Below are 25,317 nucleotides of genomic sequence, written 5' to 3'. Positions count from 1 at the left end.
AACCAGCGGGTCTCGGGGGCTGCAATTTGGCATAAAGGTCGTTCGGGGGGTCCCCTCCCTACCCTCAAAATTTGGGGAGTGTAAGAGGTGTGGGAGCGAAGATATTTCGTATTTTATCTCCAGCAGCATCATTACCTTCACACTGCGCATGCGTGCTACTCAGTGTGGAAGGGAGCTTCCGGGCAGCGCAATCAGACATTACACCGGAAAGATACTAGGAGCTGCAGGAAGGCTGCCAGACATCGCTGGAGGTTCCACTCTAAACCACCAGAGAAGCTATATTAGAGGGTAAGCCGTAGGTCACCAGGAAAGCCATATGGGGAGGGGGGCAGCACTAGACACCAGGGAACAGTATAGGGTAAGGAGGAGGTCACTTGACACCAGGGAACTGTATAGGGGATGGAGGCAGGCGATTAGACACTAGGGAACTTTATAAAGGAGGAAAGTGGCTAGAGATGGCTTGAACCTCAGATTTTTAGTTCGAACGTGAACTTCCGCAAAAGTTTGCAAACCGCAATAGACTTCAATGGACAAACGAACTTGAAAAACTACAAACACGGTTTCTGGCCACAAAAGTGATGGAAAAGATGTTTCAAGGGGTCTAACACCACCTAACATGGCGGAGTGGCATACACGGCTAAAGTCCCGGAGAAAATTACGGATTTGACGCAAAGCAGGGTTATAATCCCTTAAAGGCAGAAATAACATTGCATTCCTAAATTGGAGGCATGAAGTGCCTGAAAACATCTTACGTGTGTAGACATGGATCAGCAGGTAGTGTAAGTAGTGTACTGCTTCACACTGACAGACCAAACTCACGGCTTAACGCACTGCCGCCAACCGCCACAAAGGGTTGTCATTAGGGAACTCTGCTGTATGTGCCGCAGCAGTACTCTGTGTGCTGGAGGCGATCAATAGGACGACCTAAAGGGGGAAATGGTGTGCCGGATTCTATCGGCAACAGCGCCACCTGGCGGCAGCCACTTTTTCCTACATTTCCTAAATCTGTCCAACACTGGACCTATAGAGGAAAAAGCCAATGTTGTATATAGTCCGACATAGGACTGGAAAGTGTTACAAGCCATGCACATGGGATTATTACCACTGCGTGCGTTTCGCCTCGTTCCATAGCTGCGTCTCCATAGTGAGGAGGATGGAGAGACGTGACTGTGAGCACTGAGCTCATCTGTGTCCCACAAGCCACTCCTCATCCTGGGGTCACAGCGCTGAGCAGGTGACAACGAGAGCGTCTACTTGCAATTAGGCACAAGCTCTTAGCAGACGTTACACAGAGTACACCAGACAGCTGTCCTGCTCGTGTACAGTCTGTCCTTTTCCCAGCCGCGTACCTTACACTAGTGCAGCACTCAATGCCTGAAGCTACAATACAATACCAAGTGCTTTTCTCCCATAGGGCTCAGTACATAAATACAGTGGGATGCGAAAGTTTGGGCAGCCTTGTTAATCGTCATGATTTTCCTGTATAAATCGTTGGTTGTTACGATAAAAAATGTCAGTTAAATACTGTATATCATATAGGAGACACACACAGTGATATTTGAGAAGTGAAATTAGGTTTATTGGATTTACAGAAAGCGCGCAATAATTGTTTAAATAAAATTAGGCAGGTGCATAAATGTGGGCACTGTTGTCATTTTATTGATTCCAAAACCTTTAGAACAAATTATTGGAACTCAAGTTGGCTTGGTAAGCTCAGTGACCCGACCTATTTACACATATGAATCCAATTATAAGAAAGAGTACTTAAGGAGGTCAATTTGTATGTTTCCCTCCTCTTAATTTTCTCTGAAGAGGAGCAACATGGGCGTCTAAAAGTAGCTGAAATCTCTGAGACAGCTTTCTGTATCCTTCCCCTAAACCATGATGTGAACAATCTTTGTCTTTATAGTTGTCTGTTTCCATAGTTCGGAACATATTGAGGAAATGGAAGACCACAGGCTCAGTTCAATTTAAAGAGAATCAGAGACGAAACACCCTCATGTATTTTACCATATATATCAATGGGAACGGGACAGTAAACACCTACTCTGCTCTTTGTTTCATTTTTCACTGCTCAGCTTGCTTGTTAGCAGCCCTGATAAAATCCCTGACTGAACATTCAGACTAGCTTTGCCCCGTAATGATTATAGCTGAGTCAGTCTTCTGTGATGTCTTTTCAAGCCCAAGCCTGCCCCCTTGTGGCTCTGCTTCCCTGCTATGTATCCTCGTAGCAGGAAAGCAGAGCCACAAGGGGGCAGGCTTGGGCTAGAAAAGACATCACAGAAGACTGATTCAGCTATAATTATTACAGGGCAAAGCTAGACTGAATGTTCAGTCAGGGATTCTTATCAGAGCTGACAACAGGCAGACTGAGCAGTGAGAAATGAAACAAAGAGCAGAGTAGGTGTTTACTGTCAGGTTCCCATTGATATATATGGTAAAATACATGAGGGTGCTTGGTCTCTGGTTCTCTTTACAGCTCGAAGTGGCAGAACAAGAAAAATCTTGGATAGACAGAGTCGATGAATGGTGAGAACAGTCAGAGTCTACCTACCGACCAGCACCAAAGACCTACAACATCATCATGCTGCAGATGGAGTCTCTGTGCATCATCACTTAACCATTCAACGCACTTTACACAAGGAGATGCTGTATGTAGAGTGATGCAGAGGAAGCCTTTTCTCCACCCACAGCACAAACAGAGCTGCTTGAGGTATGCTAAAGCACATTTGGACAAGCCAGCTTCATTTTGGAATAAGGTGCTGTGGACTGATGAAACTAAAATTGAATTATTTGGGCATAACAAAGGGCCGTATGCATGGAGGAAAAACAACACAGCATTCCAAGAAAAACACCTGCTACCTATAGTAAAATATGGTGGTGGTTCCATCGTGGGGCTGTGTGGCCAGTGCAGGGACTGGGAAACTTATCAAAGTTGAGGGACGCATTGATTCTGGAGACCAATTTTCTGGAATCAGTGACAAAGCTGAAGCTGCACCGAGGCTGGATGTTTCAACTAGACAACGACCCTAAACACTGCTTAAAGAGACTTTGTAACAAAATTTTGAGCCTTATTTCTTCTATCCTATAAGTTCTTATACCTGTTCTAATGTGGTCTGTCTTACTGCAGCATTTTCTTGTTGCACTGTCTCAGTAATAAATCTTATCTTCTTTCCTCTGTCAGCTCTGTCGGGCTCAGGCTGGAATGTACAGCACTGCTTGTGATAGGCAGAAGCTTTACACACCCTCTTCAAGCTCTCCTCTCAGCCTATCACACTCTGATTAGCAGACATGTCCTTTGTTTGTAAACACTGCCTAAAACTGGCAATTACAAGCCAGGATTGCAGCAGGGAGTGGCAGAAACAGCACAGAGGGGCACATGAGAACATAATGAATAGAATGGTATGCTTTTTATTGTAAGAATTTTAGAGTACAGATTCTCTTTAAAATCCACTAAGACATTCATGCAGAGAAACAAGTACAACGTTCTGGAACGGGCATCTCAGTCCCCAGACCTGAATATACCGTAATTGAAAATCTGTGGGGTGAGTTAAAGAGAGCTGTCCATGCTTGGAAGCCATCAAACCTGAATGAACTAGAGATGTTTTGTAAAGAGGAATGGTCCAAAATACCTTCAACCAGAATCCAGACTCTCATTGGAACCTTTCAGGAAGCATTTAGAGGCTGTAATTTCTGCAAAAGGAGGAGGATCTACTAAGTATTGATTTCGTTTCTTTTTTTGTGGTGCCCAAATTTATGCACCTGCCTAATTTTGTTTAAACTATTATTGCACACTTTCTGTAATTCCAATAAACTTCATTTCAGTTCTCAAATATCACTGTGTGCGTCTCCTATATGATATATTTAACTGACATTTTATCGTAACAACCAACGATTTATACAGGAAAATCATGACAAATAAGGTTGCTTAAACTTTCGCATCCCACTGTATGTCTCAGATCAATACAGGGTTCCAGGCTGGACTATGTTACAGAGGAAATTGTCAGGTGTTCATAAATACCATGCTAAACAGGGGGCTCTTCAGTTTGGACTTAAAGGCTTCGAGGGATGGAGATGTCCTTATTGGGTGTGGCAGGGAGTTCTAAAGTGTAGGGGCAGCATGACAGAAGGCTCTGGTTCCAACGGTTTTAAGATGGGCTCTGGGGGTGATTACAACTTTTTGATCTAAGATTGTGGGGGTGGGGGGTGATGCAGTTGCAACAAGTCCTTCAGGTATCCAGGGCCCAGACTGTGCAAGGATTTGAAAGTCAATAAGCCAATCTTATACAGATTTGTCCATTTTATCTGTAGTGTAATGAATAGCGGCGATGCCGCCGCGTGGGCAAGCGGCATGGCGGCTATCTCCGCGTTCCAGCCGGCGGCTTCTGCCGCGCAGCCACATGCTGCTGGTTCGCCTGGTCCTTCTAGTGCACACAGATTAAGAGCTACGCGCGCGCCAGGTGACAGGACCTTTATGCTGGCAGAAGGGGAGTCAGCTGATCAAGCCGATCAGCAGACTCCAGCTATGCTCCGGATTGGCCGAGTGACTGGGGCGGCGCTGTGGAGCGCTCTGAGTATTTATAGGACTTGCCTGTCAGTTGCAAGTTGTCTGCTGTTGCGAATGCTTACGTGTGAGCGCTCAGACCCCAGTCAGATCTTACAGTGTGTTAGAACCAGCCGGAGCTGGGAATTCACACTTAGTCAGATTCCATTGATAGCCTTAAAGCTTTATTGTATTGTAGACTTGTGTATCATCTGTTAGTCTAGTTCCCAGGTGTTGGAACCAAGGACTCCATACCTAGACTAGAATTGTTATATTACTGTTTACCTGTTATGATCTCTGGCTTTCCTGACTACTGTCCTGCTTACTGATTCGGTACTTCCGCCTATCTGCTAAACTGTTGCCGACACTGCCTGTACCTGGATACCAAATCAGTATTCCGTCTCTGTACTTTATCTGTCCGTATGTTGCTGACCTTGCTTGTCTGACCTTTCTGGCTGTCACCTAACCCTCAGGTGATCAGCCTTACTGTACTGTCTGTGACACTTGCTCCTCAGGTGTTCATTAGCTGCAAGCTCAGTCTTATGGTCACCTGCTCCTCAGGAGATCGTCTTGCAGCACAGTCAGTGGTCCCTGCCCCTCAGGGGTCCACTGGCTGCAGTACAGTCTGATTCCCTGCTCCTTAGGGAATCCGCGGCTGCAGTACAGTCTGATTCCCTGCTCCCCAGGGAATCCCTGGCTGCAGTACAACCATAATCTCTCATTCCACCAGTTCTCACTCTTGTAGCCCAGTCAGTGGTCCCTGCTCCTCATGTGTTCACTAGCTGCAGTTCAATCTGAATTCCCTGCTCCTAAGGGAATTCTTGGCTGCAGTACAGTCTGTATTTCCTTCTCAGGAGATTATCTTGCAGCACAGTCAGTGGTCCCGGCTCCTCTGGGGTCCACTGGCTGCAGTACAGTCTGATTGCCTGCTCCTCAGGGAATCCTTGGCTGCAGTAGTGTCTGTATCTCCCGTTTCTCGGAAGATAACTTATCCTATACTGTTGCACCAAACACAATACCACATTGAATGTCCTGTGTCTAGCTATACCAGTATTATTGGTGATTCTGCAGATCACACATAATCAGGTAGAACGTCTGTATTATTGGTGATACTGCAGATCACCAATAATCAGAAAAAAATTGTGTTGTTGACACCAATCGTTACATGTAGCCAGTGGAGTAAATGAAGGGTTGGCGTTATGGGACAATGACGGGGTTGGGAAGCTACATGCACACAGTATGTGGTTACTTTCACCTCTCACCACTAGACAGATAGGGCAACAGTTTCAGGAGCAAATGCTTTGCAGATACACTGTCCAATTATAGCCTAATGGCCTGCACTGTGTTAGGTAGAGGGGAAGGACGACGATGGACAGTAAATGGGTAAGCAGCGTTCTGTGTTGCTGGGAGAGAGAGAGAATGACAAAATGGGATTGTTGGCATTTAGCAATCATTCATAGTGGAGGTCAACCAATAAAGTGCGGCCAGCTATTTTAAAATGGGTGGTGTGGCATTCGTATGGAGGTTATGAGTAATACCTTTGTAGAACGGCGGGCGCACACTTAAAAGGAACCCGAGGTGAGAGGGATATGGGCGCTTCCATATTTATTTCCTTTAAACAATACCAGTTGCCTGGCAGTCCTGCTGATCTCTTTGGCTGCAGTAGTGTCTGAGTCACAAATTAGAATGCAGCTAATCCAGTCAGATTTGTCAGACATCTGATCTGCATGCTTGTTCGGGGTCTATGGCTTGTGTGGATTTAATCTATAGCAGCACTTTTTATTTTCAAACTATAATGGTTGAAAACTGAGACATGACTTTTTTTCAAAAAATGTTCCCCATATTCCCTTTAAAATGTATATAAAAAAATAAAATAGTTCTTAGCAAAAAGTATCACCTGAAGAAAGCCTAATTGGTGGCTAAAAATAAAGTATAGATCATTTAGATGTGATAAGTAGTGATAAATTTATTGGCAAATGAATGGGAGGAGTGTGACGTAGAAAATTGCTCTGGTTTTTAAGGGGAAATAACCCAGGGTAGGGAAGTGTTTAAAAGGAAACAAACATGTCATTCTTCATATCACCTTAGGTTCCCTTTAAGCATGCAAAATTGCCTCAGCGTTTCCTCCCCCTCTCACACTGCGATCGCATTTTCGGTCGGGTTTTCCACTTGTGATTTTTTTTTTATTTGGAACAGGGCTTTATGTGCATTTTTATAAATAGCAAAATACAGATAATTATACACAGTCGCGGCATGCGGAATCTAGAAGCAAAGCAGGCACAAAATGTTTTTTACAAAAATTACAGCAAATGAACACAAAGTGAATGCAGGATATCTTGTGTGCTCCTCAGAAAAGCATTGCAACTGCGCTGCTTTCTGTTTGACGCTACCAGCAAAAAGCCGGTGATTAGCGTTAGTGTACACCCAGCCTTCAGCTGGCCATACATGGTTCAATTTTCATGTCCAATCGATCATCTTCAGCAATTTATCATATTGCACAGAAATTGATTCTTGGATTTCTATCGATTGTGCAGGAATGAAATAAATTCTGTAGGATTCTGATTGATAATGGGCCGATTACGTACTTTGGAGCATGTTCAATGCATGCCAAAATTATCCAGATATTGGTTTCTGTGTATAGGCAAGTTGATTGACTACACTTCGATTCCTCCTTTCGACCAAAAATAAGAAGATTGCTGGAATTCCTACACACAGCAAATTTCCAACTGCTTTATTATATGTCCTCTGTTCAGTTCTCCCTTTGGCCTCTTATCTCAGCAGTTTATGTACAGTAGTTGTGCTCACTGTGAACACATGGGGAAATTTTAGCTGGTATAAATAAATTTTGGGTAAAGTGAAGAATGTTTGCCCTAGTGTGAAACCAGCCTTTTAGTACTAGTGATAAAGAAACACAAAGCAAATTTCCAACTGCTTTATGTGTCATCTGTTCAGTTCTCCTTTTGGCCTCTTATCTCAGCAGTTGATGTAGTTGTGCTCAGTGTGAGCATGTGGGGAAATGTTAGCTGGTATATAGATAAGTTTTGGGTAAAGCAAAGAATGGTAGTCTTAAAGAGACACTGAAGTCAAAAAAAATGATATAATGATTTGTATGTGTAGTACATCTAAGGAATAAAACATTAGGAGCAGAGACATAAGTCTAATATTGTTTCCAGTACAGGAAGAGTTAAGAAACTCCAGTTATCTAGGCAAAAGAGCCATTGCGCTCCACAACTTTCAAAGTCGCAGAGAGATCGGTTTTCTGAAGCTTGTTATCTCAACTGTCAGTCATTGTATCTTCTTTTTCTGCTGCAGAGGACAGGTCAATAGTTCACTGGCATGCTCTGTAAAAACATTTAGAATGGGGAGTAGTGTGTAAACTACAAATATTAGAGAATGACACAATGTTATAAAAACACACTATATAACTGAAAATAAAAATATGAGAATATTTCTTTGCTACTAATGTTCTAGTAAATATCTGTACTACACAATCAATTCATTATATCATATTTTTTTTTTGCTTCAGTGTCTCTTTAAATAGTGTACAACCAGCCTTGCATCACTAGTGATAAAGAAATTTCCAACTGCTTGTGTCATCTACTTCGTTGTGTCTACTGCTTCGTTTGATCTCTTATCTCAACAGTTGATGTAGGTCGGAAGAGCCCATGTGAGCCTGTGGGGGAATTTTTGCTGGTGTAATGAGAGTTTTGGGTAACTTAAAGAATGTTTGCAGGACTTCACCTGAAAATGTAATTAACTTTTGTTCTTTTTCAACAGTCAACATCCTGACAGCTGTGGCCCTCTCCAAACTGGCCTCCAGAACAAGGAAGTCCTCCTACTGCTACCTCTTGGCCCTCACCACCTCCGACATCCTGACTCAGATCTTTATAGTCTTTGTAGGCTTCATTCTGCAGACCGCCATCCTCCACCGCCGGGTCCCCAATGCCTTCATTCACATGGTCAGCGTGCTTGAGTTCTCCTCCAATCATGCCTCCATCTGGGTCACGGTCATCCTCACCATAGACCGCTATGTAGCCCTCTGTCACCCACTGCAGTATCGCTCCCTGTCCTATCCAGAACGCACCCGCAAGGTCATCACCACTGTCTTCCTCTCATCTTTTGTAACTGGAATTCCATTCTACTGGTGGAGTGATGTTTGGAGGGACCCTCGCACACCGGGGCTGCTGGACCGTTTTCTCAAGTGGGTCCATTGCTTCATCATTTATTTCATCCCATGCACCATTTTCCTCCTCACCAACACAGTTATCATTCTGAGACTTCGCAGAAAGTCCCAGTCCAACAGGTACAAGCTCCGTATTGGCAAGACCACGGCCATCTTGTTGAGCATTACCACGGTCTTTGCTGTCCTGTGGGCTCCCAGAACCATTGTCATCATCATTCATATGTATGTCTCTTCAGTCCACAAGGACTGGAAGGTCCACCTGGCTATGGATGTGGGGAACATGCTGGCCCTCCTGAACACGGCCGTCAACTTCTTCCTTTATTGTTTTGTGAGTCGGAGGTTTCGGGAGATGGTGAGGGAGGTCCTCGGGATGCAGAAGCCCTGCCGTGTGATGGAAGTGAGGAAGAGCCAGAGCGACTTCTCCGACTCTCTGAAGCCTACAGAGATACCGCAAGCAACAGCCATTTGAGTCAAGTGATACAATGAAGAATAGCCTCACTTTACGTCAAGTCCATAAGCTTGACTGACCACAAATAATAGCCTGTCAACATCTTGCATGCATAAAGTCCATCAGAATGATTAGTTGTAAAATGTTTTTCTTTTACATCTGGAGATAGACCTCCCATTCTCGGCATTCCAGCTAAAACTTGAGAGGTTCCATGCATGCTAGGGCAAATACATTATCATCTCCCACCCACGTCAGGCTTTCCATAGGTCTCTCTGAATGTAAGGAGGACCTGTAACAGCCGTCTCATGCATGAAAGGCTGCATAAGAACATGTGCCACACTTGAGGCCAGATTTACACTTTTGACGCCCCTGGACCAACTTTCTTGTGGTTCCCATTCCACATGCAGCTGTCCCTTCCTCCATGTGCAACGCCCATGTACAGCAAGCCCCTAATGAGAACAGCTCTCTTGGGCAACAGCTACCCTCATCCATGTGGTACACCCAAAACACAGACCTCTTCCATAAGAGGCAACCCCTTTTACTTTGCCAGTTTGCCTTTTAAGCAGCAGTGGCCCTAAGGGCTCTTTTACACTAGAGCCCTTTTTCTGCATTTCAACGCAAAGTCGAAACTTTGCGTTGGCCAAGGTAAAATAATAGTCCATAGACTTTAATTTTACCTTTCACACCTGACGCTTGGTTTCGATGCGTTGCGGTACGATGCACCCGGGAGCATTTTATTGTTGGGAATCGGCATTTTCCCGTCGGGTTAATTATTAGCGCCGCTACTCAGAGTGGCACCGCAGCATCCCGACAGCCTATTCAACGCGTGGCTGCGGTGTGTCGTCGAGATGTGGTGAAAGGGCTCCTGCACACGTTGTCTAATGTGAATGAGGCCTAAGGCGAAAAGAAATCGCATTTTGTTTGCGACTTGCAGTACAAGAGAGCCCTATAGCAAACCTAAACTGATGAGATATGCCATTGTACCTGCAGTCCTACTGATAAATAGGACTTGCTGTCCCACAACCTTGTGTCTTAAAGGGAAACCTGAAGTGAGAAGTATATGGAGGCGGCCATATTTATTTCCTGTTAAACAATACCAGTTGCCTGGCAACCCTGCTGGTCTATCTGGCTGCAGCAGTGTCGGATTCACACCAGAAAGAAGCATGCAGCTAATCTTGTGTGATCTGACAAGAATGTCAAACAACTGATCTGCTGTATGCTTGTTCAGGGTCTATGGCTGAAAGCATTAGAGGCAGAGGATCAGCAGGACAGCCAGGCGACTGGTATAGCTTGAAAGGCAGCCTCCATATCCCTCTCCATTCAGTTGTCCTTTAAAAGCAAAGTTTAAAGTTTGTATTGTGTCAGGTGTTATACACATCCCATCTTGAAGAATTGGCTTTTTTATTTGTTCCCTGCACCCAGGAGGGTTTCTTGGTCATGTAAGAGTTTTAAGGCCTGTAATCAGTTATCAGTGACGGTTGCTCTATGGTTGGACTGCAAAGTAAGTGCAATATTAAGGCCTGGATTCTTTATCATTAAGGTCGGTGGTGGGGGGGGGGCTTCCTCAATTAATTCAACCATTACATATTACACTATCCAGCCACCTCAAGGATACCGTGGGTGCCAGAATTTGTCTTGTGCTGCTGTATGAGAAATCAGCTCAAGCAGCCAATTACTGCTGCTGCATATATTAGACTTTTTTTTATATATTTGTACCTGAATTGACACGATGAGAAACTTTTGTATGTACAGTCACCATCCTAAATTTAGCTAGCCTGTGTTCCTTTGCTCTTGTTTCTGACTGTAAAGGTTAAGAATTCAGGTATGGAAATTACCTGTATTTTTTATTATTAATTATATAGCACGGACATCTTCCGCAGGCACTTTACATAAAAAGTCTTGTCACTAACTGTCCCTCATAGGGGTTCACCATCTAATCCCTACCATAGTCCTTTGTCTAGGGCCAATTCAGAGGGAACTCCTTTAATGTAGCTTAAGGTTTTCAGGCAGTGGCGTAGCAATAGGGGGTGCAGAGGTAGCGGCCGCATCTGGGCCCTTGGGCCAGAGGGGCCCTCCCTCAAGCACAATATTAGCTCTCTATTGGTCCTGTACTGGTAATAATCATTTCTATAGATGCGCGAAATAGTAGTTATTAATCAGTTTCCCATCCCCTCCTTGCACCTCTGACACTGGAAATCCTTGGCAGGTTTTGATGCGCCATATCAATTATGTATAGAGTGCTTGGGAAGGGGGGGGGGGGCATGTAAAACTTGCACCGGGGCCCATAGCTCCTTAGCTACACCACTGTTTTCAGAACATGGGAGGAAACCAGAGTGCCTGGAGAAAATCCACACGGACACGGGGAAAACACATAACCCCCTTGCAGATGGGATTTGAACCAGGAACAGAGCGCTGCAAGGCAAGACAAGAGTGCTGTCCACTATGCCACCCAATGACCAGATCTTTCCAGTCCAGCTCACAATAATAACATCACGTGATATAATCACAGCCATAAAACTCTTGCTTGGCAGATGACTTGAGATTATGAAATACGTGCAAAAGGTCAATACTTCATAGATTGTGGCTCTGGTACCCTAAAGTACTCATTCACCTGAGACAATACAAACAGAGGCTGGGTGCACACATAGTAGAAACACTAGTGTTGCGGAAAACGCTGTGTTTTTGCCGCTAATGGAAGTTTATGAACCACAGGAAAAACGCATATGCGTTTTTGATGTGTGGGTTTTGAAAAATGCTGGTTTTGTTGCATGATCTTCAAAAACGCATGAAAACCGCACATGATGAAAGTCAATGGAAACACAATGGTATGCGCTTTTTATGCGTTTTTGCCTAACCATCTTAGCGGTATGGACGAGCTCAGCTCGTCCATCACCGCCAGCGGCTGCCGCTCAGGCCCTGCTGGGCCGATTTTGTTGAAATAAAAAGCAGCACACGCAGCCGGCACTTTGCCAGCCGCGTGTGCTGCCTGATCGCCGCCGCTTTGCGGCGATCCGCCGCTAGCAGCGGCGAAAGAGGGTCCCCCCAGCCGCCTGGGCCCTGCGCAGCCGGAACAAATAGTTCCGGCCAGCGCTAAGGGCTGGATCGGAGGCGTCTGACGTCAGGACGTCGGCTGACGTCCATGACGTCACTCCGCTCGTCGCCATGGCGACGAAGTAAGCAAAACACGGAAGGCCGCTCATTGCGGCCTTCCGTGTTACTTCTGGCCGCCGGACGCGATCAGAAGAACGCCTCCGGAGCGCCCTCTAGTGGGCTTTCATGCAGCCAACTTTCAGTTGGCTGCATGAAATAGTTTTTTTTTTTATTTTAAAAAAACCCTCCCGCAGCCGCCCTGGCGATCTTAGTAGAACGCCAGGGTGGTTAAAAAAATAGTTTTGTGTCGTATTTCCGCTTCCTGTCGTCTTCCTAGTGATTTGTATCAAATGCAAAATGAAATATGCGGTTTTTAGATGCAAACCGCAAACGCATTAAAATGCTTGAAAAACGCATCTGTGGTAAAAAAAAATCTGTGGTAAAAAAAAAAAAAAAAGCCATTGAGGTCCCATTCACACTTTTTAAAAGCGCTAGAGTAATGAAACCCTATGGGCCCGTTCTTACTTGGGCGATTTGCGCTATTCGCCGCAAATTGCCCAAAAATGGGGAAAAAACGCCCAACGCAAACGCGTAGCCTGCACCATTTTCAGGCGATTTCCAGGCGATCGCATTTCAGTGCTATAGAAGCGCAAATTGTGATTGTGCCAAAATCAGTGCTCAGTGATTTTTTTCCGCATGAAATCGCAGAAAAAGCACTCCTGCAAAACGCCGGCAAAAATTGCAGGCGTATTGAAAACGCAGGTGTGAATAGAGCCTAACGCAATCGCACCAAAACTAAGCAAAAACACACAAAAACACACACAACATTAACATAAAACAGGACATAAAAAGCAGCTTTTTATGTTTGGTTCTGTTATGTGTGCACCTGGCCGAAACCTACTTTTGTAACTTTGGAACACAAAATAAAAAGTCATACTTAGGAGGATTAACCACTTGAGGACCCACCCTTTACCCCCCCTTAAGGACCAGCGCTGTTTTAGCTGATCTGTGCTGGGTGGGCTGTGCAGCGCCCAGCACAGATCAAACACCAGGCAGAGCGACCAGATCGCCCCCTTTTTTCCCCACTAGGGGGATGATGTGCTGGGGGGTCTGATCGCTCCTGCCTGCGTGTTGCGGGGGGGGGGGGAAACCTCAAAGCCCCCCTCCGCGGCGAGATTCCTCCCCCCCCCCTCCCTCTCCTCCCCGGAGATCCGAGGCTGCACAGGAACGGATCTGTCCTGTGCAGCCTCTAACAGGCTCCTGCCTGTCATGTGACAGCGATCCCCGGCCGCTGATTGGCCGGGGATCGCTGATCCAGTACAACGCTGCTACTGTTAGCAGCGTTGTACAAATGTAAAAGCGGATTATTTCCGCTTGTGTTTACATTTAGCCTGCGAGCCGCGATCGGCGGCCCGCAGGCTATTCACGGAGCCCCCCCGCCGTGAATTGACAGGAAGCAGCCGCTCGCGCCGGCTGCTTCCTGATTAATTAGCCTGCAGCCGGCGACGCAGAACTCGCTGGTCCTGCAGCTGCCACTTTGCCGACGCGCGGTATGAGTGCGCGGTCGGCAAGTGGTTAATAAAGTGGTTTATCCCATCATTTTATTTTCACTTCACGTTTGCTTTAATTCACCTCAGCATAAATCATCTAGATTTCTGTAAAACTGAATTCCCATCAGCCGTCAACTCTCCTGATTGGGCAGTGTTGATTTTGAGGGCCCATTTCCACTATGGCGAATTCGCATGCGTTTTTAACATGCAAATTCGCATAGCAATACAAGTGAATGGGACTGTTTCCACTTGTCAGGATTACTTTGCGTTTTTCTGTGCAGAAAAAAATTTGCATGGCAGAGCCATCAGAATTCACATATCGCATACCGCTATGCGAATCGCATACAATGTATTTAATAGGAAATTCGCATGAGGTTTGGGTATGCGAATTCGCATGAAAATTCGCATAGAAACAATGGAAAAGCACACCAGCACTGCCATGGTTAAATTCGCATACATAGTCATCCATGCGAATAGACCCGCATGCGAATTTTTACCGCGGCGATTCTCACCACACAAGTGGAAATGCAGCCTGAGACATGACCATAGAATTTGGATCTGTATTTGCATCTGGAATCTCGTTGGCTTCATTTATGCGATGAGGGGAGGGAAGCAGTGTGAGGGCTCGTTTCCACTATTGCGGTGCAGAATTGCCTGGATTCCACCGCTGATGAAATCGCATGCGGATGCGATTCCCCATGCGTTTTTTGCCGCGAATTCGCATAGTCGAGGGTATATGCGATTTTAACCATGTCACTGCTTGTGTGAATTTACATTGGTACCTATGCGAATTCGCATGCGAATTCGCGGCAAAAACGCATGGGGAAACCGCATGCGATTTCCCTATTAAATACATTGCATGCGATTCGCATGCATTCCACTCGCAGGCAAATTCTGCGGCTCTTTTGTGCGTTTTTTCACCCCTGAAAAAAAAACGCACCTCAACAACGTTACAGTGGAAACAGGCCCATCCACTTGCATTACATGTTCGAATGCGCATTCGCGATAGTGGAAATGAGCCCTAACACAAATTATGGGAAAACTCTCAGACTGTAAAGATCAAGTAGTGCAGGGATGCAGGGGAAAGTGCAGGGAGGCTGGGGAAAGTGCAGGGAGGCTGGGAAATTTAAGGATGTGACCAATCGGGCGCCGTATGGCCTACGGCACTGTAATCCGTTCAAACCATGATAGAAACCGAACCATAGGTTAAAAACTTCCATTTTATTCATTTTGCTCCATCTTTGAGTCTATGGGGACATTTTTCTCCAAAATGTAATGCATTGCCTCACTTGTGCCCATTGCAGTAAATGCTCAACACCGCCACAAACGCGAATAAAAAGGCAATGCGCAGTTCTTTTTGTCTTTGCTTATTTTATTTGCTTTATCTATTCTTAAAGGGAACCCAAGGTGAGAGATTTATGGAGGCTGCCGTATTTATTTCCTTCTAAACAATGCGCATAGCCTGACTGTCCTGCTGATCCTCTGCCTCTAATACTTTTAGCCATAGCCCCTGAACAAGCATGCAGCAGTTTAGATGTTTCTGACTGAAGTGTGACTGGATTACCTGCATGCTCGTTTCAGGTGTGTGATTAAGACACTACCATAGCCAAATAGATCAGCAGGGCTGCCAGGCAACTGGTATTGTGTAACAGGAAATACACATGACAGGAAGCGTTGCCATATTGATTTTATTCAACAAAAACACTGCAGATAAAAGACAACTAAAAAAGTTTAACATTGTCATTTAACACGTTCCACACGAGTGGAGCACATCTGCTTATACATTTTGCCTGGAGATCCTGTTTAACTCTCCTGGCGGTTGATTTTTTCTGCCAAACAGGCAGAGATCCAAATTTTTTTTTATTTTTTTTTTTGGTTTCATGTAAAGCTACCAGAGTGGTAGCTACATGAAACACCACTAGAGGGCGCATGTGTCCCTCTAGTGCGATCGTCGCAGGCATCAATAGCAAACAGGGGAACGCGTATATAACGCGTTTCTGTTTGGCTTCTCCTGTCGCCATGGCGACGATCGGAATGACTCATTGGTCCGGGCAGCGCAGGGCTCTGGCGGGGGGGCTCTTCTGCCGCTGCGTGCGGGCGATCGCCGCAGAGTGGCTAGCTGAATGGTGCAAATCGCCCCACCAGGGGCTGAGATATCCTCCTGCGCGGCATAGTCCGAGCTCAGCTCGGGCTTACCGCCAGGAAGGTTAAAGTGTACCTGAAGGTGGCGCCACACTAATAAATTGACAATCTACCATATACCAATTTTCATAAAAATTGGATCATTTTATTGTAGAAAGTATAGCCCCAACCAATTTTTCAGAGTTTTGGATTTTTTTTTCATAGTTGGGCAATAAATGAACAAGTGCAGTACATTGGTAATTCATTTTTTTTCTGATTGTGACATTCAAAACAAAAACGATTGTACCGGTAATTCTTGAATTGAAAATAATTTTTTTTTCTTTAAATGGTATGGTGTGTGGCCACCTTGAGATGAATGTAGCAAAAAGATTTATACTTACCTGGGCTTCCGTCAGCCCCCTGCAGTCTGTTCCCTCAATAGCCTGCCGGTCCCCTCTGTTCTGAAGGTGTCAGCCCTGTAAGGTCCACGACTCTGCTGAGCTGCGGACTACTCTGCGGTCTCATCCACACACTGCACCGGATCGTGCTCCTGTGGTCGGGAGTGTATGCGCATGAACGTCTCGTTAAAGGGAAGGTCCAAGCAAAAAAAAAAAAATGAGTTTAACTTACCTGGGGCTTCTACCAGCCCCATGTAGCCATCCTGTGCCCTCATAGTCACTCACTGCTGCTCCAGTCCCCCGCTGGCAGCTTTCTGACCTCGGAGGTCAGGGCCGCATTGCGTACATTTTTACGCATTCCCGCTAGTGCAGGAACATTAACATATACATTTTTACGCGTTAGTGGTGCAACGCATACATTTTTGTTACTGCACTAGCTGGAATGCGTAAAAATGTACGCAATGCGGCCCTGACCTCCGAGGTCAGAAAGCTGCCAGCGGGGGACTGGAGCAGCAGTGAGTGACTACGAGGGCACAGGATGGCTACATGGGGCTGGTAGAAGCCCCAGGTAAGTGAAACTCATTTTTTTTTTTTGCTTGGACCTTCCCTTTAAAGGGGCACTACAGCGAAAAACTGTAAAATTTAAAATATGTGCAAACATATACAAATAAGAAGTACATTTTTTTCCCAGAGTAAAATGAGCCATACACAGGGGCGTTTCTAGGGTCCTTGGAGATCGGGGGCACCTGTGGGCACTAGGTGGGGCAAAAAAATGGGCGTGGCCATGAGTTGAGTGGGTGAGGTCATGGTTGGAGCCAAATGTACATGAACTTAGCAGCGGTGTAAGCTACAGATAACGGGCCTGGCCATCGAAATATTGGATGGAGCCCCCTGTCCTTTATTTAGATAATTTACAATCAGTATAGGCATAGATCAAAGATGTATACGCACATACAATTTTGATTGGTCAATCACTGACCCCCAATTTTACCACCCCCGTGCAGTAAGTGGGCCAACAGACAATGAATTTTATGAACAGAGCTAAAATTGGCTAATCAAAATTGTATGTGTGTACCAGGCTTTACAGCTAATACTGTACATACTGAAAGTAGCAGGGATCAGCATACAATATAGCTGGTTTACAATCAGTAAAGGCACAGAGTAACACCTTACACTGTACACACTGGAGGTAAATCAGCACACAGTGCAGGCACTAGAGAACAGCGTATACTGTACATACTGTAGGCAGCAGAATTCAGCACACTGCAGCTAGCGTGCCAAAAATATGAGGATCACGTTGTGCGGCGTGCTTATCGCGTGGCACCGAAAAATGGGTGGGCCATGGACCAGAATATAGGTGTGGTAATGGGTGGAGACAAATTTACATGAACCTAGCAATGGTGGGACATTAGATTATGACAGTGGTGGCGAACCTTTTGGAGGCCGAGTGCCCAAACTGCAACCCAAAAGTCACTTACCGGTATCTATCGCAAAGTGGCAACAGCAATTTAAACTAAATACTGTACAAATGTTTTAACTCATACATGAACATTATGGAAAATCCAAGTTGAAAATAAACTGAAGATAAACAATATCATCCATCCTACTCCTGAAAAATGTATTAAATTTTTTAGAACCTCCCAGTTTTATTTTCTGTTTTAAAAAGCTAAAAAAGTGTGTTTAATGCTATTGTCTCATATGATAAGGATTCAGCTTTTCCCATAGTCTCGCAGTTAGCAATCATGTGACCCCCAACAAGACAAATTCAGCAATCATGAGGCCTCCAACAAATCATGAGGCCCCCAACAAGACAAATTCAGCAATCATGAGGCCCCCAACAAATCATGAGGCTCCCAACAAGACAAATTCAGCAGTCATGAGGCACATAAATAGACAGCATTTCACATAAATAGGCAGAATGCCCCCTTAATATGGTAGCCCCCCAAGTTAGGTAGTGAGTGACAGGGACCCCCAGGTTAGCTAGTGAGTGACAGGCACCTCCAGTTAGGTAGTGAGTGACAGGGACCCCGATAGTGAGTGACAGGGAGCCCCTTTAGGTAGTGAGTGAGTGCCAGGGAGTCCCTTTAGGCAGTGAGTGAGTGCCAGGGAGCCCCTTTAGGTAGTGAGTGAGTGACAGGGAGCCCCTTTAGGTAGTGAGTGAGTGCCAGGGAGCCCCTTTAGGTAGGGAGTGAGTGCCAGGGAGCCCCTTTAGGTAGGGAGTGAGTGCCAGGGAGCCCCTTTAGGTAGTGAGTGAGTGACAGGGAGCCCCTTTAGGCAGTGAGTGAGTGACAGGGAGCCAATTTAGGGAGTGTGTGAGTGACAGGGAGCCCCTTTAGGTAGTGAGTGAGTGCCAGGGATCCCCTTTAGGTAGTGAGTGAGTGACAGGAGGCCCCCCCCCCCCTCTAGCCGCCGCCGCTCCCCCCTCACCTGGCAGTGTAGTCAGACCTCAGGATCAGCGGCGACCCGACCAGTAGTACGAGCGGGCGCCGGACGCACCCGCTCGATATGCGGAAGTGATGTCACTTCCGCATATCAGTGCGGGCGCTGGGTCCTAGCGCCCGCATGATTGGTCGCCGGCTCTGAGGTCTGAGTGACGCGGCGGCTGGAGGGAGCCGCTGAGATCCGTGGCACCCCAGGACAGATTGAGGGCACATGCCACCCCAAAATAGGGCTAGCGACGCCCCTGGCCATACATTACTTTTCTCCTTTAATGCTGTCACTTACAGTAGGCAGTAGAAATCTGACAGAAGTGACTAGTCCATCTCTTCAGAGGGTATTCTCAGCAAGGCTTTTACCTCTATAATAAAACCCGTGTCCGTGCGCTGTCTCTGTATCGCGTTGTCCGTCCTGAACCGTTGTGCGCACTGCGCAGCAAGGACAACGCTACACAGGGATAGTGTGGGAGCAGGGAGCCGAGCGGGCGGCGTGTCAGCGGGCGGCCGGCGTGTCAGTAGGCGGCCAGGTTTGCGGCGGATCAGTGGGCGGCGGTCAGCGGGCGGCGTGCGCGCATGCGTGGTGACACTGCGGAGGAGAGTGGGAGGGGAGTGGAGGAGAGGGGAGCGGGGATGTGGATTCCACACAGACCTAGAGCCCGTTTTTAAACAGGCTTAGGTCACCTAGTTCTTTATAAAGATATTCCTGAAAAATGATTTAAACAATGATGCTGGCCAGCTTCCCTGCTCCCTACACAGTTTTTTGGCAGTTGGACAGAGCAACTGCCATTCACTAAGGGCCCGTTTTCACCTGTGCGGTGCGAATCGCCGCGGTAAAAATTTGCATGCGGTTGTATGCGAATCTTCATGCGAATTCGCATGGATGACGATGTATGCGAATTTAACCATGGCAGTGCCTGTGTGCTTTTCCATTTATTCCATGCAAATTCGCATGAAAATTTGCATACCAATACCGCATGCGAATTCCCTATTAAATACATTGTATGCGATTTGCATAGCGGTATGCGGTATGCTAATTCTGATGGCTCTGCCGTGCAGATTTTTTCTGCACAGAAAAACACAAAGGAATCCTGACAAGTGGAAACCGTCCCATCCACTTGTATTGGCTATGCGAATTTGCATGCTGCAAAGGCATGCGAATTCGCGATAGTGGAAAGGGGCCCCAAGTGCTTTTGAAAATAAATATATCCCTGAGAATCCCCTAGAAAGAGATGGAATAACCCAAAACCTGTCGGTAATGTCAGATCTCTACTACCTACTGTAACATAGGAGAAAAGTAATTTATGGCTCATTTTACTCTGGAAAAAAATGTGCTTCTTATTTGTATATGTTTGCACATATTTTAAATGTTACAGTTGTTCGCTGTAGCGCCCCTTTAAGTCTGTAACTGTACTTGTACAGAAGAAAGCACAATGGCGGGATGCGCAGGTGGGAAAAGTGCATGCTTAGTTGCCTGTAACCCTGTGGGACCAGGACGGCGAGTGAGCTGACAGTCTGCAGGGGGCTGGAGGAAGCCCCAGGTAACTAAATATCCTTTTGCTACATTAATCTCAGGTTTATTTCAAGGGCTGGTGCCCACTAGCATCTGGGTTTCCGATTCAAAGTAGAATGATTGTGAGCGAGATACCAAAAGTGCTCGCGATTTAGCCTGAGAGCCATGAAAGGCCAACTGAAGTGAGGGGTATATGGAGTTTGCCATATTTAATTCCTTCTAAACAATATCAGTTGCCTGGCAGCCCTGCTGGTCTATTTGGCTGCAGTAGTGTCTGAAATACACCAGAAACAAGCATGCAGCTAATCTTGTCAGATCTGACAGTGTCACAAACATCTCATCTGCTGTATGCGTCTTCAGGATCTGTGGCTAAAAGTATTAGGAGGCAGAGGATCAGCAGGACAGCCAGGTAACTGGTATTGCTAAAAAGGATATAAAAATGGCAGCCTCCATATACCTCTCACTTCAGTTGTCCTTTAAATGCGATCGCTCCAGGATCACCCCCACAATGCTGCACTCTTCACCGTAAGACTGCAGTGGAACCGCCCTCATTAGGTTCCACCGTTGCACCGCTTATCCAATCGCCGGCGATCAGAATGTGCTGCAGGAAGTGCTGTAGTGGGCCCAGCCCCCATATAATCATATAGCCAATATTTATGTTCATAGTGACAATATATCCACCAATAAGAAAAAAAAGAAAATTAAACAAATACAAAAAATTAAAATGTAATTGCCGGTAATAATACATGATGATTCCCAGGCAGACGCTGATCTCACGGATGACCAGAACAGACCAGTTGTTTTCTCCACATTTAATCATTAACCCGGGAAAGTCATTTTTAGAGAAGGGCTCTTGTGCGATGTTTGCAGAGGACTCGTCAGGCAGAGCCCGCCTCACATTGGTTTCTGAATATAAACCTCCACCTGAACAATTAAGGTTGGGTGCGCACTAGGCAGTGTGTGAAAGGTTGCGGTTTTTGTCATTTTTATTGCGTTTTCATTGCTTCTTACGTGCGTTTGCGTTTTCTGCCCACACACGTGTTTCGTATGCATTTTTTTATAAATCACTAGGAAGTCATAAGAAAGCGGAAATGCATCAGAGGACATAGGTTTTTTTTTTTTTTTTAAACCGCGTATAAACGTATGCAAAATGCAATACATTGCATCACCATTGACTTTCATTATGTGCGTTTATGAGTTTTTAAAAATATGCAACAAAACAAGCGTTTTAAAAACGTGTATTAAAAACACATACACATGCGTATTTTCATGCATCCCATTGACTTAACATTATGCGCATTAACGCTGCGTTTTACGTTTTATGCTTAGTGTGTTCCCAGCCTAACGGATACCAGCGCTGAAGTGAGTAGGACAAACGGGGGGAGCAGGCATATATGGGAAGCTGTCCGAATGCCCAGCTCTCCCCCAGTTCTCCTGCGTCCCCCTCCATTACTAGCTAAATACTGCGTCCCCCCCGGCAGCCTCTTCTGGGTCAGGTATTAGTGCGCAGGCACTGGCCTGACTGTGTCCTACATCGCAAACCCTGGGCTGGAAGCATACTGCGCACGACGTCCCAACTACATTGTGCGCATGCGCAGAGAGCCTCCGGTTGTGCGATCTAGGACGTGCGCAGCCAGGCCACGGCTGACCCGGAAGGGTAGGTAGCAAAGGAGGGGGATGGAGGAAAACCGTTTTTTCCCACTCACTTCAGCTCTGGTATCCTTTTAGAAGCTGCCCTATAAATATCTCTAATAATAAAATGGTTTTTATTAGGGATGGGACGACGAATCCGGCGAATCCACGAATCCCTCGAATATTGGGAAATATTGGAGATTCGTCAATTAGAATCCCGACGCCATTTTCCGCTATCCGAATCCGCCGAATCCCAACGCTGCATCGCCGCGCATCCGCCGCTCCCCCCACTCGCACTCGTCCTCCTCTGACCCCCCCCCTCCGCACCTTCTCCGCTCGCCCCCCCCCCCGACCGCATAGTTAGTATCAACTCACCTATCCAGAGCGGAGCACAGAGCGGCAGACCTCTCGCTGACTTCCTGGTTCCCCCCAGTGACCGGCTTCAGTAAAAGCCGGTCCGGCCACTAGAGGGAACAGGGAAGTAACGAAGAGGTCTGCCGCTCTGCGCTCCACGAGAAAGGTGAGTAGGTACTTATTTATGCAGGGGGGTGAGCGGAGGAGGCCGTGGGGGGCTACCTACATGAAGGTATAGGGGCCTTTAGGTAGGTAGGTTGGTGTAGGGGCCTTTAGGTAGGTAGGTGGGTATAGGGGCTTTTAGGTAGGTAGGTAGATAGGTATAGGGGCCTGTAGGTAGGTAAAGGGACCTTCAGTATAGGTAGCAGGGTATAGGGCCTTAAGTATAGGTAGGTAGGTACAGGGGCCCCTAAACCTTGATACCTATACTGAAAGCTACCAATATTGAAGGCACCCATACCTAGCTAGCTAGCTATACTGAAGGCACCTTTACCTCGCTACCTATACTGTGGGTACCTATGCCTGGGTACCTATACTGCGGGCAACTATACCACGGATTGCACAATTCTTATGTGCAGGATTCGTTAGATTCGGGATTCGAAAGGTTCGAGATAGTCAAGAACCTTTTTAGATTCGGATCCGGATTCGAAGAAATTGTGGATTCGTCCCATCCCTAGTTTTTATGCATTATTTTTCTCTTTCTATTGCGCTGCTAATTTTCAGTTGCAGTTTTGCAAACAAAGTTTGAATAACTGAGATTAATATATGTCCTTTTCCAGACCACTGCTGGATGCTGGGACCCTCTGAAAGTTTGCGGCCGCGCCCCCGTCCATGAACGAGTTGCAGGCGCATGGAGTTGTTTGCGTCCAGTGGAAGAGGCAGAGTAGCACTGTGCTACTGTCAGGGGTGTTGCTAGGGTCCTAAGAGATCCGGGGCACCAAGTCAGTACTTAGCTGTGCCAAAAATGGGCGTGGCCAGGTGGCAGAAAGTAGGCGTGGTAATGGTTGGGTCCAAATATATGTACTTAGCAGCAGAGTAACCTAGGCTACGTTCAAAGTGGCGAACATAGTGAAACCAGCGCAGGAGATTTGGGCACAGCCGGCGCCACCATAGACTAAAAGGAATTACGGTTATAGCAGCGCACAGGAAGTAACTTTGGCGCCGTCAGAAGACGGACCTGAAATTACTTTTAAAACACAACAATTTATTTCATTCCCCACCATCCATGGCAGCCTGGAGGGGGAATAGTAATTAACACAGCCGGGACTTGTGCAGCAACAGGATCAGCCATATACCGGCTGTATCCTGCGCCCAAGTCTCCCAATGCAGATTCCTCTCGTACACCACAGTGGTGTGTCGTGGTGCAGCATAACAGGCGCTTTGTAACGTGGCTTGTCGCACTGCAATGCACCACCTATAGCAACAATCACAGTGTGGCGGAAGTGTAAAGTGTAGAATAATAACAATTAAAAAAAATAAATAAAAAAAATAAAAAAATAATGCCACATCCAAGACAGAAATTCAACAGATCTGGAGCTACAATCCATGATAGGTTATCCATACTTCCTGCATTACATAATATCGCTCCAAAGTCTCAATACTAGAATTATAGATTCTGTATCGAGGGTCACTCCCCCCAATTGTTTAAAATCTATTGTCCCAGATGTTCTCATTTGCAGAGGTTTTTCCATAGATATAGAAACTGCTTATTTATCGGTTATCTAATTGATCAAAATTTAAAGAACCTGTTCAGGAGCCCCCTCGTCAACCACATAATTTAGGACAGTGATAGGCAAACTTGACTCGGCAGCTGTTAAGGAACTACAAGTCCCACAATGCACTTGCCTTTATGAATCAGGACTGTGGCTGTAAGACTACTGCAATCAGGGCCGGATTTAGGCCAAGGCCACCTAGCAAGCTTGCAAATGCTGCAATGCAGGGAGATCAGGCTAGTGCCTGACCGGGTTACTCTGCTGCTAGCAGCCTGTGCAGAAGCCACCTTGCTCTCTGTGCACATTTGCATTGTGGCCGGCGGCTATGGACTTGGGCAGCATTGGATACGGAAAGAGAGGAAGCTTCTGCACTGGAGATGAGCGGAGAAGTGAGTGACTCTGATGGCTGCTGCAGTGTGAAGGTGAGCTGGCTACCTATACTGAAGGAGGGTGGGAAGAGGAGGGATTAAGGGAGTCATCTGGCTACCTACAGGATCTTCTAAAAAAATTGGCATATTGTGATAAAGTTTATTATTTTCTGTAATGTACTGATAAACATTAGACTTTCATACATTTTAGATTCATTACACACAACTGAAGTAGTTCAAGCCTTTTATTGTTTTAATATTGATGATTTTGGCTTTATGGAGATGAAGATTTCATTTTTCAGCACGACCTGGCACCTGCTCACAGTGCCAAAACCACTGGTAAATGGTTTACTGACCATGGTATTACTGTGCACAATAGCACAATATGCTAGTTTTTTTTTGAAGATCCTGTACACTGGAGGGAAAGGGGAGAGGAGTCATCTGGCTACATATGCTAGAGGGAAGAGGGAGGGGTCATCTGGCTGCCTATGCTGGCGGGAAAGGGGGAGGAGTCATCAGGGTACCTATACTAGAGGGAAGGAGGGAGGGGTCATCCCACTACTTATACTGAAAGGGGGGGGGGTGGCTGGTGACAGTGGCCTAGGGTGGTAAAGAGTACAAATCCAGCCCTGCCTGCAATGCATTGTGGGATTTTTAGTTCCTTGCTGGAGAGCAAAGTTTGCCTATCACGGATTTAGGACAAACTTTCATTGTAGTAGGCTGCAGTCTTATCAGAGTTTAGTCCTTGTCCAGTCCCCTTGAAGTCTTAACAGCAGGAAGATGCAATCCAAGCAGCAGTCCCTCCCACCCACCTACAATACCTGGAACAGACTGCCTTAGAGGACAACTGAAGAGAGAGGTATATGGAGGCTGCCCTGCTGATCCTCTGCCTCTAATACTTTCATCCATAGACCCTGAACACGCATGCAGCAGATCAGCTGTTTCCGACACTGTTGTCAGATCTGAAAAGTTT

General features: G+C 46.2%; 2 protein-coding genes across 2 annotated transcripts in view; one reads left to right on the top strand and one right to left on the bottom strand.

Annotated features, from left to right (window-relative positions):
• GPR142 (G protein-coupled receptor 142) overlaps positions 1-9,717 on the top strand; it is a 62,263-nt gene extending 52,546 nt beyond the window's left edge. The window contains exon 3 of the mRNA XM_068263566.1: positions 8,321-9,717. Coding sequence (XP_068119667.1) covers positions 8,321-9,195 — 875 coding nt within the window. The 3' untranslated portion in view covers positions 9,196-9,717. The remainder of the gene's footprint in view (positions 1-8,320) is intronic.
• Positions 1-25,317, bottom strand: part of BTBD17 (BTB domain containing 17) — a 530,053-nt gene that overhangs the window by 112,756 nt on the left and 391,980 nt on the right. The window lies entirely within an intron of this gene.

This window comes from Hyperolius riggenbachi, chromosome 12, assembly GCF_040937935.1.
Source record: "Hyperolius riggenbachi isolate aHypRig1 chromosome 12, aHypRig1.pri, whole genome shotgun sequence".
NCBI lineage: Eukaryota > Metazoa > Chordata > Amphibia > Anura > Hyperoliidae > Hyperolius > Hyperolius riggenbachi.
Note: the sequence above shows the minus strand (reverse complement) of the source record. Positions and strands in the feature narration are given on the sequence as shown.